This window comes from Clavelina lepadiformis, chromosome 6 (genome assembly GCF_947623445.1).
Source record: "Clavelina lepadiformis chromosome 6, kaClaLepa1.1, whole genome shotgun sequence".
NCBI classification, from domain to species: Eukaryota; Metazoa; Chordata; class Ascidiacea; order Aplousobranchia; family Clavelinidae; genus Clavelina; species Clavelina lepadiformis.
This window is the reverse complement of record NC_135245.1, coordinates 14,073,940-14,089,616: the sequence shown is the minus strand read 5'-3', so window position 1 is coordinate 14,089,616 and position 15,677 is coordinate 14,073,940. Positions and strand designations below refer to the sequence as shown.

The window sequence follows — 15,677 nt, the reverse complement described above, 5'->3', positions numbered from 1 at the left end:
GCCGGAATACATAACACAAAGACAATTTTTCGAATGTTGAGTGAAACAGATTACAGAAATGATTTATTTGATACAGAAATATGAAAGAAAACTTAATCGAGGTGGTTTTAGTCCGTTTCACAAGTAATACACTTTGTATTTGTTACTGAGTGCTGTTCGTCGCCAACAGGCTGAACGCAAACCACGCAGTTTTTCCTGGTCTTACGTCGTTTTCGTTGCTGGTGTCTGCAACATAGCAGTTACCAACAATCAGTGTAGCTCCACGACTTCCATGGGGTTCTTTGGAGTTAGTTGCTGGAGTTAGTTCGCCTTCTGGCGGTGTCGCAGTGTGCCGTCCTAGAACCATTTCCACTGCAGCTCGAAGGAAACGGTTTCTCATCACCATCCGGTTGGCAGAGCGAGTTTCCCCTGAAGGCATACATAGCTGTTTCGCAAGATCTTTCAGAAACTTTCTCCGTTGGTCCTTTTTTCAGAACTCTTGGATGTGCTCCCTGTAGAAAATAAACGACGCTAAGCCAGTGAAGTCGATCATAAAAAAGCCAATGGCCAACGCGATGTCCGTCGTTTATTCACCCAGCATTTTGTCCATCGTGTCCAACCCACCTTTGGTTTTGACATAAGACTTGATTATCTAGGGTTTGCTTGATTGCGTCGCTTTGACTTCTCCAGTCATGTGCATGGATGATAGAAGATCACAACCGATTTTTTTTTCTTTGGCACATATGAACAGACTCTTGGCACATCTTGATGGTAGACGAAATTGGTCAAGTAAACAGCCCTTTCCTTGGCAGGCTGCATATTACTAGGCAAAAAGCTTTTGTTTTTTCTGACAGTTCCAACTAAAGTCATGTCCCATGTGTTCATTACATTAGCTAGCTGTGCCTGTGAAGAAAGAAATTATCGGTGGTGAAATTTCTTCCAGAGCCTTTATACAAACGGGCCAGGTTCAGAACTGATCGCTCACCAATATTTACTTGTCTGGGACCATCTACTGGTTTACCAGTATAAATCTGACCATGTAGCGGGTAGGAGTTTGATGCATCACAAGCCCAGAAATCCTTGATGCCATATTTGGCCTGTTTTGATGGTATATACTGTGTAAATTGAGTATGTCCTCGATATGGAGATAATTGTTCATCTATATGGTGATGCATTCATGTGGTTTGTAGGCACTCTCCTAATTTTTATTCAGCATGAGCCAAATATCTCGTATTGGTGCAGCTTTACCTTTTTACTCATGCTCTGCACGGGTATTTTCGTTGTCAAATCTAATAAATCTGAGCATCATCTTGAAGCGGTATCGAAACATAGCTGCACGTACAAGAGGCAAAACATCTACTTTCCACATATCTTCCAGATTATCTTTGTTATTTCTGCGTACACCAGCAACAATAAAGATGCCAATAAATGCTAAAGAGTCTATGCTAAAGCTCGAATCAGTGAAATGCCATGCAATATCAGCGGAAATTTATGGGAGTTGAGTACAGGGGCATAATGAGTATAATCGAGTATAATCGTTTTTCTGAGTATAATCGAGGTCACAAAGATAACATATCATATAGCGTTGTCCAAAGCCTACGTGGCCTAACAACACGTGTGATACTTCCGTAGAGCACAATATTTAAACGTTCGGACCATTAAATACGGCACACCGCACAAAAAGTATAACTAATTTGGGAATTTCAATATAAAATGTATGTGGGTACAATTGTACCCATACCGCCTTTTAGCGGTGTAAAATTATGCAGTAGGACAAAGGTTAATTGCATTAATGACGGCCTTAACAGAGATGTCGGTTTTATGGGACTTTATAAATAAATATTCATTATTTGACTTTAATACGGCTTTATTCCCGTTTTCCTTTCATTCACCAATTTATTTTATTTTATTTTGTTACATCATTAAGGAAGATATTTCGTCACAATTGCGATTGTTGTTTCCAAGCAGACTTTTACTTAACGATTCAGAAATATTTTTTGCCATTTCGCAGTACACCTGAAAAAGCAAGCTTATGCTTGCGAAAGCTAGTGTCGAAAAATAAAAAGTTAACCTTTAGAGTGCCAAATTATACCCTGTTTTATATTTTACAGTTTTAAAATGTGGTTAAAACGGTTCAAACAACATCAACTTTTTAAATATAGGCCTAGTAATAGTTAGTCTTACAACGAAAAGTACTCAGCTTTAGTCATACAGCATAAAGTACACACTCGGCTACCGAGCCGACATCAGTGGCTATGGCAGGGGTGGGCAAACTTGTTCAATGAAAGAGTCACTTGCGGAAAAATATGAACACTAGCGAGCCGCAAAATCAGTAATGATTGTCAATTTGGTTGATATATTATTAGTAGTCATTTTGGGATATTACTTTTTAGCTAGAAGATCCATAAAAAACATGTCGGCGAGGCGCACTTTAACAACCTTTGCCATAGAGTATAGAATCTATACCTGAAAACAATGTCGGATTCTATGTCTAGTGATACGTCATAAACGAAATGCTGGCCTAAATAAGCAAAACAATAGACAGAAACGTTCATAAACGGTACTCTTGGTAGCCTTTACAATTTTTTTGGAATTTTACGGTTCGACCAGAAGAGCCACAAAAAATATGCCGGAGAGCCGCATGCGGCTCGCGAGCCGCAGTTTGCCCACGTCTGGGCTATGGCATACTGCTATTGCCTATTGCTGACGTCATGTATTTGCTATTAGTGAATTGGTGAGGCAGGCTCGTAATCAGAAAAACGGCTGTTATTGTTGTGTACCAGCCTAAGTGTTTTAAAATAGTTTAAAATAGTCTTCTGCTGTTTAGGCTACACTGCTCAGAAATTCATAACGCTGCTGATCATGACTGTCGTTGACGTAAGGAACAGCAGGCTGTAATAGACCCTTTCCGGGTTATGGCCGCCATTTTTTTGGGTGGCAAGATTTTTTCGATCGCCCATGTTTCTGTACTTAACAATGGAAATTGTCGACCCACTTTGATTCTTTTTGATAGTGATTTTTGAATAAATTCTTTCACAATTATAAAAACTTATTTTAGAAAAATTTATGTTAAAACGAGTCAAGTCCAGTCTTTTATTGGCAACAAAATGCAAGTCAACTCCTTCCAAATCCTGGCTAAGTCTTTCTAGCCTATCTCTGATATTGAAGGGTGGCTGGATGTAATTACTGGGGTTTTTCAAAAGTGAATGAATAGGAAAATTTTGTCCCAAACATTTTGGGTGTAGTAGCCTAAGTGGTCGGTTGTGTAGTATTAACTATAGACTAGGGTTAGTTTGGATATCAATAATATTACTATCCGGATATTTGTGTTTTAACTGTTTAACCGGATAATAATGGTAAGCACAAAGCAGCCTTTTTATCCTAATTTTTAATAAAACACAGTATGTCGATTATAAAAACACATTTTTATGAAAAAACATCATACCCTATGTCTGTATGTATACAGAAATTTCAAAAATTCCTAATATCTGTATTTTTTAGTTTTTTTTAATTTACTAATTTCAAAAGCTTGCAATCGATTTAAAACATTTCAGTTTGATCTCTGAGAAACTGCCCAGGCCTCACCTTGCTGTGCATCTACTGAAATGTGAATGCCTGGCAGTTAACTTGCAATTTTATGCATTTCAATCGCTTTGTGTATTGTTTGTAACACATTAGAACAAGTTTTCTGTAAATTTAATCAATCATTTTATTTTTCGTCAAAAGCGTGATGGGGACGAAAAATCAAGCCAGTTGTTACTAACACGCGCCAATTGACAGGAAAAAGTGACAAAGCCGAAAAGGCTTAAAATGTGCTCAGGAGATATAATGTCAGTATTTGCTGGTAACAACTAGCACGGCCACTAAACCTATAATTAGTTAAATCCATAAAACGTAAGTTCAAAACGCAAAAATTAGGCAGATGAACAGGTGGTGTGTTCAAGCAACTGATGAATGAAAATTACTTCAATGCTGTACATCAGTGAATGGGAAAAGAAACCCCATTCCAGGCAAGAGCCCGGTTTCTGGTTGGCCATAGCACTAAAGAAGGGCGTTGTTAATTAGCCCGAGTTTGTATAGCAAGAATGCATACCAATGATAAATAATCTTTGGAAGATGTGATGACAATACTGCCTGTTGCAAGATGGTATCTTCTGTGGTGCATCGACAGTGATGTACGAAAAAAGATGCCAATCCTGTGCAATAGTTGGTAGTGCTGAAAGGAAACCCCTCTTGATCTGAAGCTCAAGACTTGAGTTGCGCTGGTAGTGACGTTTAAATCCAGTAACTGGTTTCTGTCTTTTACCTTGAAAATATGTAAAAACGATCTGCAATAATTACAATAAATATCCGTATAATTTTCTTGATCCAATTCGAAATTTCCAATACCATCATGTTATCAAAGTGCTTTATCAAAAGGCACTTGTTATGCGCATGCTTAATGCCTATGTCTAGAGTTTGGCTACAAAAAATTTGGTGTCAAGTGGTTGAGGAAAGCTTTAACTATTTTAAAGTTAAAAGAAAGATACAGCAAGTGAATGTGTTTTAGAAATTCAATGAAACCTCGTCAACATGATTACAGTTACAAAATTACTAAGTGTTGCCATTTTGCGTCTCATAGAGAATACAAGACAAAGAGTCATGAATTAAGGTTTTAATTAAGTTCAACATGGAGTCAGACACCACTTCTGTTCTGTTAGGTTGCAAATGTACTAAAAAGGTATAAAAATGTAAAGATGCGTTAATAACGTGCTTTAATGCAATAATCTCATTTGTGATCCGGTTAACCAACAGATCTCTATCTGACTATTGGATACCTACAATTGCCTCGGTTAACCGATATTTGGATAATCCAACCCTACTATGGATATATTCTACTCATAATTTTTATAAGTTTCCTTGTGTTATGTTAACTTATGCGGAATTCATCTAGGTTGCTCTGTCCAATCCCCATTAGGAATGTGTTAACCTCAAAATTATTCGGGCTTGTGCGAATCCGATTGTCTTCTTTCAGTATCCGACGAACCCGAATCTATTCGTATCCATTTGCAGTGGCTCAAATCTTAACGTCAGTTGAATACACTATTCTGCTTGTCTTAGCAACGTTTCTTTTATTACTTAATTGTTTTACACTTAATCCCTGCAAGCAGTATAAGACTTACAACTTGTTATCATTTGGTTATCTCAAGCACTTTTCATTTTAACCTTCTTCTTCGTCCTGGTGCATCGCCAGCTTCATCTGTTATGTTTAATGTAACAACTTTTATCTCTGATAGAAACCTGTTTGTCTGCAAGTAACTTGGCTAACGATATCCAACATTTTTCTAAAGTAATTTTCTATTACATCTAATAATGCGTATCGTCACAATGTGTCAAACAATAATTTAAAAATAATTGCAGATTTTGCGCCCGACCCGACATAATTATGTCTGACACTATGTAACAAAAGCTTTGTTTGACTTGAATGGTGGGTGGTGTAATAATACCTGATACCTACTTTTGATTTGATGGTAAGAGTTAGGCTTGCAAATGTACTTTGCAATGACTATTGTGTGAGAAGTATGAGTATCACAATATACTGTTTGTGGCACAACTTTTTTATTCCTTTCCCATTTGTAAGTAAAAAAAAAATTTTTTTTCGACAAAGTTTCCAAATCATTGTTGTTCAAGGATAAAGGGTCAAATATTTTTATTTGAAAATTTATACAACCTTTAGGTTGTAGCTTATTTTCATGTGGATAAGTAGAAAGCCCACCCTTGAAAACAGATCAAAAATTTATTCAAAATACAATGAGTGGATCTCGAGATATTACAGGTTGTTTGTTGCTCTTTAATTTGAAGCCACCTTGTAGTCAAAAACGTTTTTGCCCATAACTCAAAAACCGCTAATTCAATTTTTTTCAAATTTTCACCATTCATTGTAGATTATCAATCAATCATTGATTTATTGTCAAAAGCGCAGTGGGAACGAAAAATTAAACAAGCATTTACTAACATGCGTCAATGATTGGGAAACAGTGACAAAGCCGAAAAGGCTTAGAACATGCTCAAAAATAATTAAGGTAATATTTGCTGGTAACAACTAGCAGGGCTACTAAACTCATTGTGGCCTTGATAGGGTGGTTCCAACCAATGTTGATATTATAATGAAATGACCCAGCCTTACATAGTATAATCATTTTCAGTTCTCAGACTTTTGAAAACACTTATTTTATTTCAACTTATTAGCTAGATCTTTATAGGGTAGTACTGAAAAACATAGTGGAGACATGGAAGGTGTGCTAAGTATATTGACCAAGGACGATGCTCTTAAAAACAACATGGAGTTACTTCAACAGGTAAACAATCTCCAAAATTTTGGTCTGTACATCTAGTATGTTTGATTATGTTTTAAATATCTTCATAATTTCAAACTGAAAAGAAAATTTTTCAACAAAACGCTGTTGTGTTTTGGAGATGGGACTTTAGTGCAACCAGATTATGCACTTTCAACAACTAAAGAAAAATTTGTCTGGTTAAGCTGTAGTTCAGGGCTACTCAACTATTTTTAGCAAAGGTCCATTTACAAAAGTTCAAAATTTGCTTAGGTCCATTATAATTCTCATGAGATAACTTACAGTCATACAAATGCATTAAAATACGGTATATAATATAATAATTCTCTGGATGGGTATTAATTTACCACTTACACACTCGCTGATTAATTGAATAAGCAAGAATAACAAAACTAATGATGAACGATTTCATTTGCATAAATACTGAAACAGATAAAGTCCGGATTCAACACTGAAAAGGTCCGCCAGTTGAGTAGCCCTGCTGTAGTTGATTTCCTGATGTTTGTTAATGTAATAATTCCTTGTTCTCCTCTTTATACATCAAGACATTGTTGCTAATACCATAGCAAGCTTTGGAGCCAGTATAGCAAAATTCTCAAGCTTGTGGTGCTGGTGAGAAGTTACTTTTCACCATCACATTCATCACATTTGGTCACGTAACTCAGTACCAAACACAATGCGATTCAAAATTGAAATATTTGTGATTAAAAAGTAGCTGCCGTTGCATAGTTACATATACAATGTTATGTTCAAGATGAAGTAATAAACATAGTTTTAAATATAGATCGACCCAATATTGGCCACTGATAATAATCAACGCCGATATGTCGTATTTTGATGCATATCGGCATCGGCCTTTTTTACTTTTACAGCCGATATCATGTGACTTTAAAATTGGGTAATTTGGCTTGCTCCAGAAACAATGTTTCCCTGTCTCCAGCATTGTCCTTGTTATACAGTGCCAAGCCAGGAATAGACAACCAACCAGTAGTGAAAGTTATGCATGCACAGCTGTTTAACTAGCAAATTATTTTCCTTTACTCTTATACTTTGATGGTGTAAGATTTTGGTTGTAACTTGCACCACATGCTTTTGAGACACAAACTGCTTGATAAGTGTGTAGAAGTGTTTCAAAAAGTTTAGTGTCGGAGTTTGTATTGTTTAAAATTTTGACACCAATATTTTCTGGAATAAGTCACAATTGTGAATAACACTTTTTTGCATAGAGAATTGATACAATATGTTTTATTTCAAGTATGAATATTTTTATCCAGCCAAACACACGTGTTTATGTGCAAACGTGAACTAAAATGTTTTTATTTCGTTGACAGGTATAAAAAATTTGTCAAATAACTTAGCTTAAACATTTCTATGTACTGATCACACATGACCCTATACATACCAATAAGAATAGGTTGAATGAGGAGACTTTTCTCCACAAAAAATTGACATTATTTTTTTTTTAAATGTGAAATTGTCTTTGTTAAACTTCATAGCTTCAATTTTAAACAAAATGATAAGTTTTAGCAGTTTGAAAAGAAATTATAAATCCAGTTAACTTAAAATAATGTGCACACTAAATAGATTTGAAACGTAAACGCGCAACACATGTGCTGGGTTGTAGTGGTACCAAAATTTGTGCGTTTATAATTGAAAGTCATCAATATTTTTAAAGCAGGTTTAAAAGCACCTCGTAGTAGACACAACTGCAATGTTTCAGACCAAACTATATTGCCTAAAATTCAAAGTGTCGGCAGTGCAGCTTCGGCTGCTGATCTTGATCAATGGTGGTCATGTCGTGAGCCAAGTGTATGGAAATTTTACCAAAGTATGGCATGTTTATGGTGCTTGAAAAGATGAGATCAATGTTTCCATTAAACGACTGCTGACTTTGTTGAGAAACCATTAGATGGCGTTGTTGAGAAAGGGCTGTGGGTCATCATTGTTTACCAGCAGGTGCATTCATAAGCGTCACATATCAGTATGTGAGGCAAATCAAGAAATTGTGTTTGGGTCTGCCGCAGACCTGCAGCACTACGTTTAGCTTTCAATCTGTGCAGTGGAAATGTGCTCATAAAAAGTTTACACCCTGGTTTTCATTAATTTATTTGAGTATAACTTCTTGATTAAAAGCCGCACCGAACGATGCTTAAGTAATGCTCTATCGAAAGTCACTCACACACATGAGCTTCTACCATAGGTAATTTCTTTTCTATCTCGATCGACACACAATAAAGTAGAAACAGCTCTTAAATAAAAGTGATCTAAAAAAAAATAGTATCTGCGGCTTCCATTTGAAAAAATACAGTATCTTTATTTTGGCACTTGTTTTTAATCTGCGTTCTGAAAATTGGCATGGCGTATTGCCTTCTTTGCTGCATAATGCATGAGCTGTAAATATAGTGCATTTTTGTTGTGAACAACATCGTAAGACACAATGCATTTGTCATAAGTTAAAAGTTTTTCGTAAAGAGCCATAGATTCTCTTTCCAATCTTTCAATTGTAATGCTTTCTACTCTCTCCATTTCGATACTTCACTTAATCAACATTTTTCGATGGAAGAAAGCTGTCCAGATTATTGAGGTCTGACTGTAAACGTGATCACTACACTCCTTGTTCTATTGAATTTTCTTAGTCATTAAAGTTCCCTGTGGTTCACCGTTCACGTGTCATCAGCATTCACTGTGTGTATTTTAATTTTAAAATATAACATAATTGTTTTTTGCATAGTAGTTAGGAATGACCAGCAGCCATTTTAATTTGTGGTTTTGAATATTTAGGTTGCATTACGCAATTATATGGTTAATGGGGAGGAATCAAAACCTTTCTATAACCTTGTAACTTCAGGAAGAATTGTGAATGAGCTTTTCCAACGTGTTAGTGGTCAACGAAAGATCACCGAATATAAGGTATGTAAGTGCTGAATTAAATTTTCATAGCATTAAGTGAGTTGAAATAATGTTATAATTACTTTGTGAATATTATAATTATTTATAATATTTTATTCTCTGTTGCAGTGGTTCCCAACCTTTTTTGGTTTGTGGCACCCATTATCAGTAAAAAATTTCTACAGCACCCTAAATTGCTTAACATTTTCTGTTTTCACACTGTGTATGAACATGCTGTTGGTTCCTGGTAGTGTGAAAAAGATCTACTTTGGCGCTGTTAAAACGAAGCAAAAATGCTAAAACAAATTATTGAAAAAAAATTATTTGTGATTGGAAGATTACGCTACAGTCTTTTGTTTTATCTGAAATCTTGCAGCATCCTCTTGTAGCGCGATACCTTGCTTGGGAAACATTGCTACATTGTCAGAATGTTTTCTGTTTTGAAATGTATTTAAGCAGATGATAAATGTGTATTCAATTTTTCCCAATCTGAAAACAAAACAGTTTTGCAAAATTATATAATTTGCTGATTAACTTTAGAAAGCTATCTGCAACAGTAATTAAATAGTATCAACTAGTCAGTTTTCAATAATTTTCGTTTTCCCTTACACTCTTTTGCAAATTTCTGTATTTTCAGAAACAATGTATTACAAATATAATACAATACATCAGAGATAATCCTAAGGCTTCTTCCAGTGCAATTCAAAAAGAAGTTGAGAACCAGGTTGCACAATTTGCTATAAAAGTGTCAGCTTTATAATAAATTAATTTATGTATTTGAAAATTGCTATTTCTTTTAAAGTGCTTGACAGCATATACCACTCGGCTGTATCATTAAGAACATATACTGTATAACATATACGCTTTCTCTGCTCTTTTTCAAATGCATGAATGCAGTCTTTGCGAATACAAATCGTTTTGGACTCCTTGTTTTTCGCAAGGGTTTACTGTTTTTAATCAACATGAGGGAGCTAATTTGCTAATGCTTTGTTTAATACTAATAGTTGTTAGCGGAAGTTTTTAAATACATATTTGTGGCTGTGTACTTGCAGTTATTCGTGCACAATACCATATTTAGTTAATTAGTGGGCACGTGAAATGATTGAAAGAATGGAAACCGCCCTTGCTGCACAAAATACTTTCAAAAAATACTAAAGAAGCCATGGCTTCTATTCAAGTAAATACAGTAGGATATATTTTTGAGTTTTATGATTGCATAGTTTTTTTATGTATAAATGTATTATCTACGTTTACATGCTTGGTGACATTTACCATTTGATGTACAGTACTTAATTTTATCACTCCTTTGCTTTTTCTTTATCAATAAAGTAATTATTGAAATACATTTGCTCATTCTTGAAGCATAATAATACAAGCAATTTTTCCTAATGGTTATGTTTGACAAATTACTCGTTAATCCGACTCCAAAGTTGAACGTATATATTTAAGTGGTTAGGAACTCTGCACGGGAAAGATCAAAACAACATATTGTCGTTTACTGAAGGATAAAAGTGATGATGGGCAGGTAATCATCCACCAAACGTCGAAAAATGTCCACAACGCAATTTTAAACAAACGTCAAAAAATTTTTAATTACAGATTGATCTGGAACTGTCTAAGCTTTAGGTCAAATGCATTAAACTTTAATCCTTTTTCAGACACCGCATGTCGGTTCTGCTTGATCGGCCCCGATGCGCCTTCGCATATTTTATTTAAATGTAAAAAACGCCCCTATATGGCACTACGCGTGCATAGTAGGTACCGTTTCCATGGGAACTGCTATCTCCTTCACTGACGCAACAGAAATAATAAACATACATCTCCCCGAAAACCTTGAGTGTGAAACGCTCGACATGACGATTTTACTGGTTGCAGTAATTAAACAACAAATTTGGCGCCACAGGAACGCGATCATTTTTGAAGAGGAGGCTTTTAGCACAAAAACGATAGTTGCTGCAATGAAACGCTCGCTCTACGCCAGATGAGCCAGGGTCTGTAATGGGGATACGACCAAATTGTTGAAATTTGCGAAGCCCTTCGACGCGAACCCGCGGAAACGTTTATATCTATATGGACCGTGTCGTACCTCGCATTGCTAGACACCGTTGTATTTCCTTGATATACGCACTTAATGCGTTATTTGTGAATGAACAGTGATTTGTAAATTCTTTTTGTACATATTTGTGTTTGTGTTTTTGCGCCTCAATAAAATATACTGCACTTCGTTTCGGCTGACTCCTGTAATTACTCCAAATGCGAGTAACTCGGTCGTACAATTTCTGTTAGTGGGGACTGCGTTCGCGCTTTCCCCAGATTGTTCAAAAAGAAAGGTTAAACAGAAACACGAGATATATGGTCACCCGAAGAGGATAGATTAAGTGTTGTTTCCTACTCTCCGCTAGACTGGTTGAGCATCACTGTACTTTAACGAAACTGACAGTGTTGTTAATATTGTTATGTTATTGATTCATATCAAAACAAATACAGCTTTCAGAACACATTAAAAAAGTTATTTTCGATATCATGCAAAACCACTGCTTGCTAGAAAGAACGCATGTGCGTAATCATACAACTTAGTAATCCCGAAGTAATAGAAAGGGGAAATAAATGTAACACAGCGTTTAATAGAAAAATACATCGCTAATATGATTAAAACATTATCAAATCTGCATAAGGAATGAAGGTTAATTATGACACTTAGCACACCATCTTACCCCCTTGGGCTTTTCAAAAAAGGTAAGCTTGATGTAGTATCCTATACGTGACAGCACTATAAGCATCAAGCAAAGTTGTATGTTTCAATGTAGTGTACTGATTGCAGATATTTTCTTTAAAAGTATATATTGTGCTTGTAACTTATAACGTGTGATTTCTGACTTTCGCCTTCACTACCCCGTGATCGGGACAGAAAAATAAAAAATGTAGATCATCTGGTAACAGGTCAAAGAGAATAGGTTACGTTACGAAAGGAATAATAATAAAAAAATATTTTTGTTGATGGATTTGTGTATTATCTTGTAGGTTTTTATAAGAAGGTTAAAATAGAAATTACACAAACAAAACAATTACAGTTACATTAACGACAAAAGAAGAAGAAAATAACTAGGGTTACACTATAGCGGAAAGTGTACCATGATGGGACATTGCACAAGATAAGACAGCGCCATAATTTGCTTCAGCCGCAAGGTGGCACAAAATTGACTTTTGTTTTAAGGCCATTACATTGCCGCTTTCCTTTGGACATATTAACAGAAAACTAGCTTATTTTGTGTTTTAGCTATTTTAATCGCAAGGAAAAAGAACCCAAATTTTAAGTTTTGTCTGGATTTGGCTGCTCCATAACTAGGTTTTAGTTTGACGTTGAAGTTTGTTTTTTTATAACAAAAGATTTTCTTTTGAAAATATCTAAATTTATGTCGAAATACGATTTCTTTTTACAAATGGGTATTCGGCAAACGTTAAATAAATTAACTTTAATTACTTCGATGGATTAATTTATGCTTGGAAAAAGCCTTTCATTTCCATGTCAGTGTCTTCGCTTATTTCAGCATTTCATATGCCCTCGTTTGCCAAGCTGAGCTTATAAATAATTTTCAATCTGCAATCGATGACCGATTGACCGTGTGGCTCACTATAGCCTATATACTTGGAAATGGATGATAACTTATAACGCATAAATTTATTAAAATCCTTAGTTTCCTATTGTATCTGATTTTTAAAGTTGCATTATATGTGCGAAATCAATTCTTCATTTGTGGTGTAGCCTAAACTTTGTTCCGTATCACTCTAAAAAAACTTGAGTCAGTTTTTCCACTCGTTTGAAAGAGAGAACGGATTCTGACTCTTTCCAGAGTCGATTCTACTTTTTCTGCCTTCTCTCGTTTTTTTTTTGCTTGTGTGACTCTTTATTTGAGTGGTGTCGTCACGGTTGGCTTGCAGCGTATTACGCAATGGAAATTTTTACCAAATTGTTACATCTAGGTTGTCTGTCTGTTGCACGTGGCATGGTATGGTATGGTATACCGTTGGGCCTGTGCAAGTTAACCTGTGGTGAACGAATAGGCGAACCGCAAATAGGTTTAACCTCTGGGCATAATGATTTCAGTAGACTGAGCTAGGTCATTTAACTTTGAAGATAAATTAAAGCTAACAGCAAGCGTTGATGAAAACCTAGCCTAGAGCTATTTGAAAAATGGGTAGGCCTATTTGTGTGTAGCCTAAAAATGAAGTATAGGCCTACCAACCAGACAGGAAACTACCGTAACTTTTCACCAGAAATCGTGCTGCAAAGGCCTCAAACTAAACAGAGTTTTTTGTTCTTTTGGAAGCTAGGCCCATAAAGTTTTAAAAGAAAATCTTTATCTGTACTTTATTGCTCGATGGAGTTTGACGGTTTTGACGTACAATTTTCAGTTGTGCAACTATGTGAGTATTTGACGAAAAATTTTAACATATCTGAAGAAACTGTACATTTGCTGCAAGGTAGGCAAATTTGTATTAGGTCTATTTTGGTCTGTTTATAGGTTTTAACTATACTTATAGTCTTACAGGCTCATTGCTTGCAATGTAAAATGTTGTATCTTTTTGTACTAAATTTGGTAGTAATGTGGAAAAAGTGACTAGCTGATAATCGACACGTTAGCAGAATTTACTTTGGCTGCCACTATTTCACCAGAAAAAATTAATAGTTCAAAGTTAATTATCGCAGCTTCTTGTTAACATAGCGTTAATGTTTCGCTGCAGGTTGCCGAGTTTTGAAAAAGGCATATTGGTGAATAGCTAGCCGGTTACGCAATTGGTGTTTTCCTACTTAAGTAAATGGCAGCCTGTGCAGTAGAGACATATTTTACCGGCCGCCGTTTACCGAAGTTAAAAAAGACGAACATGGTAAACTGGAATTTCGCTATTCAGTAAATTGAAATATACGCTAATTTTCAACTTAAAACAACGCACTAATTTGTCCGTAAATTAACCTAAAACTAATCCCTTCTCACCCAAAGTCTTACTTTTCATGATTAAATTACTAAGCTAGGCCGCCAATTGAAATGAAATGCTATTTTTCAATTCCAAATTACAATTTATTGATCATTAATTTTTCAATTTTTCACAGCATCATTTTAGCTCCTGCATTTGTTGGATTTATATTATAGCTATTCGATATGTTTTCCTGTTCTTTTGACTGTAACTGGAAAAGCAATGATCTCAACGTCTGAAGAATATAACATCAAGCAACATAACTGAGAGTAAGCAAGCAACTTTCTACTTTGGCGTAAGGTTAACGTGCTAGGATTTTGAAACTGACTCTCAACAAAAAAATGACAGTTCTGGAGTCATGGTTTTCTATACGTCATGTACTGTTGTTGCAAATTGCTTACATCTGGTATTTTGGTTACATTATATTCCATATGGTCAATTAATTATATATTGATTAATTCACGAAGCTATGCAACCTTGATAATTTTATTGTGCTCATGTTCTTCTGCACTAAACACGATTTCCTTTTCTGATTGTTGTGTAAGTAAGTCGTTTGCTTTTTCACTGGCTTCAGTTTTTATTTTCTATGCAGACAAACTTCACACAATTCACATGCTGGAAAAGTTGCTTCCGCCATTAAACTTCCGCAGAAAGGGTTGTCAGTCACAATCGCATGCTATTTTTCAATTTGCTGGGGTAAGTGATAGTGGCGGTTTGTGTTCGCATGACAACGTGTAATTTTTAACACCTTGCTGTATTGAAATAATTTTTGAACTTTAAATTTTAGGCTGGCACGGACCCAACAAACTTTGCCGTCCACAAAGATTCTGGACTGACTCAACCATTCCTTTTAGCCGTGGGCGACAGCAGCCAACCTGATCAATATTAAATTGTTGCCGATTTTTCCGTCATTTATGTTGGAAATGACGTGGTGCGTGCTTTGTACCGCTTGTTCTCTTCGTTTTGGGTATGTAATATCTCCTACTACCCCAGACTCGCACCATTCTACAATCTTCTTGAAGTGCTGGTTATAAACAAAACCCCAGTGTGCTCAGTTAAAACTGTTCTTGCTGCCATCAATGGTGTGCAAAACACTGCATGTATTGGTGATACTGTAGATTGAGTTTTCAAAGTGCATTTTTAAGTGAAGTGAAATTAATATTCGCTGAAGTCATGTGAGTAATAAATTCCACTGCATAAAATTTGGAAGCTGGCTGCTATTCTACCTTTTATATAGAGTGAACGTCACTTATTGTGCTAGTGAAGTTTTGTTGCTTTGAAAAGAGTCAGATGTCGTTCACTCTTTCAAAGAGAGGGTGGATCTTTGAGTCACCAAAGAGTCAGTTGTGTGTCACTTGTTATAAGAGTGACCGTCACTCTTCTCACGAGTGAGCAAGTGTTACTTTCAAAAAAGTCAGATACGTCGACTCTTTCAAAGTAAGGGAGGATCTTTGAGTCACCAAAGAGTCAGTTTTTTTTAGAGTGATACGAAGTAGGCTT

The 15,677-nt window shown here is 35.7% G+C and overlaps 1 protein-coding gene and 2 long non-coding RNA genes across 5 annotated transcripts; 2 read left to right on the top strand and 1 right to left on the bottom strand.

The window, feature by feature from the left end:
* Positions 1-16: 16 nt before the first annotated feature.
* LOC143463030 (uncharacterized) lies at positions 17-731 on the bottom strand. The gene is made up of 2 exons (XR_013118236.1): positions 574-731; positions 17-491 (listed from the first exon to the last, which is right to left on the bottom strand). It is a non-coding gene; the product is annotated as an uncharacterized LOC143463030 (long non-coding RNA).
* A 5,432-nt stretch (positions 732-6,163) lies between these two features.
* LOC143462709 (uncharacterized) lies at positions 6,164-11,428 on the top strand. The gene is made up of 3 exons (XM_076960960.1): positions 6,164-6,317; positions 9,096-9,224; positions 9,841-11,428. Exons 1-3 carry the CDS (start codon positions 6,249-6,251, stop codon positions 9,961-9,963), a joined length of 321 nt encoding a protein of 106 aa, XP_076817075.1. The 5' UTR covers positions 6,164-6,248; the 3' UTR covers positions 9,964-11,428.
* A 1,624-nt stretch (positions 11,429-13,052) lies between these two features.
* Positions 13,053-15,234, top strand: LOC143462610 (uncharacterized). Of its 3 annotated transcripts, XR_013118186.1 has the most exons (5): positions 13,053-13,685; positions 13,947-14,090; positions 14,314-14,446; positions 14,770-14,873; positions 14,965-15,234. It is a non-coding gene; the product is annotated as an uncharacterized LOC143462610 (long non-coding RNA). The 3 variants fall into 3 exon arrangements; XR_013118188.1 differs by lacking the exon at positions 13,947-14,090; XR_013118187.1 differs by lacking the exon at positions 13,053-13,685 and having other exon boundaries at positions 13,712-14,090.
* Positions 15,235-15,677: the final 443 nt, after the last annotated feature.

Bases quoted from the DNA above. Each gene is read 5' to 3' on its own strand.
- LOC143462709 (XM_076960960.1), top strand. From the start codon at position 6,249: ATGGAAGGTGTGCTAAGTATATTGACCAAGGACGATGCTCTTAAAAAC. The intron at 6,318-9,095 runs GTAAACAATCTC...TTGAATATTTAG, and splicing joins ACATGGAGTTACTTCAACAG to GTTGCATTACGCAATTATAT. The intron at 9,225-9,840 runs GTATGTAAGTGC...CTGTATTTTCAG, and splicing joins GAAAGATCACCGAATATAAG to AAACAATGTATTACAAATAT.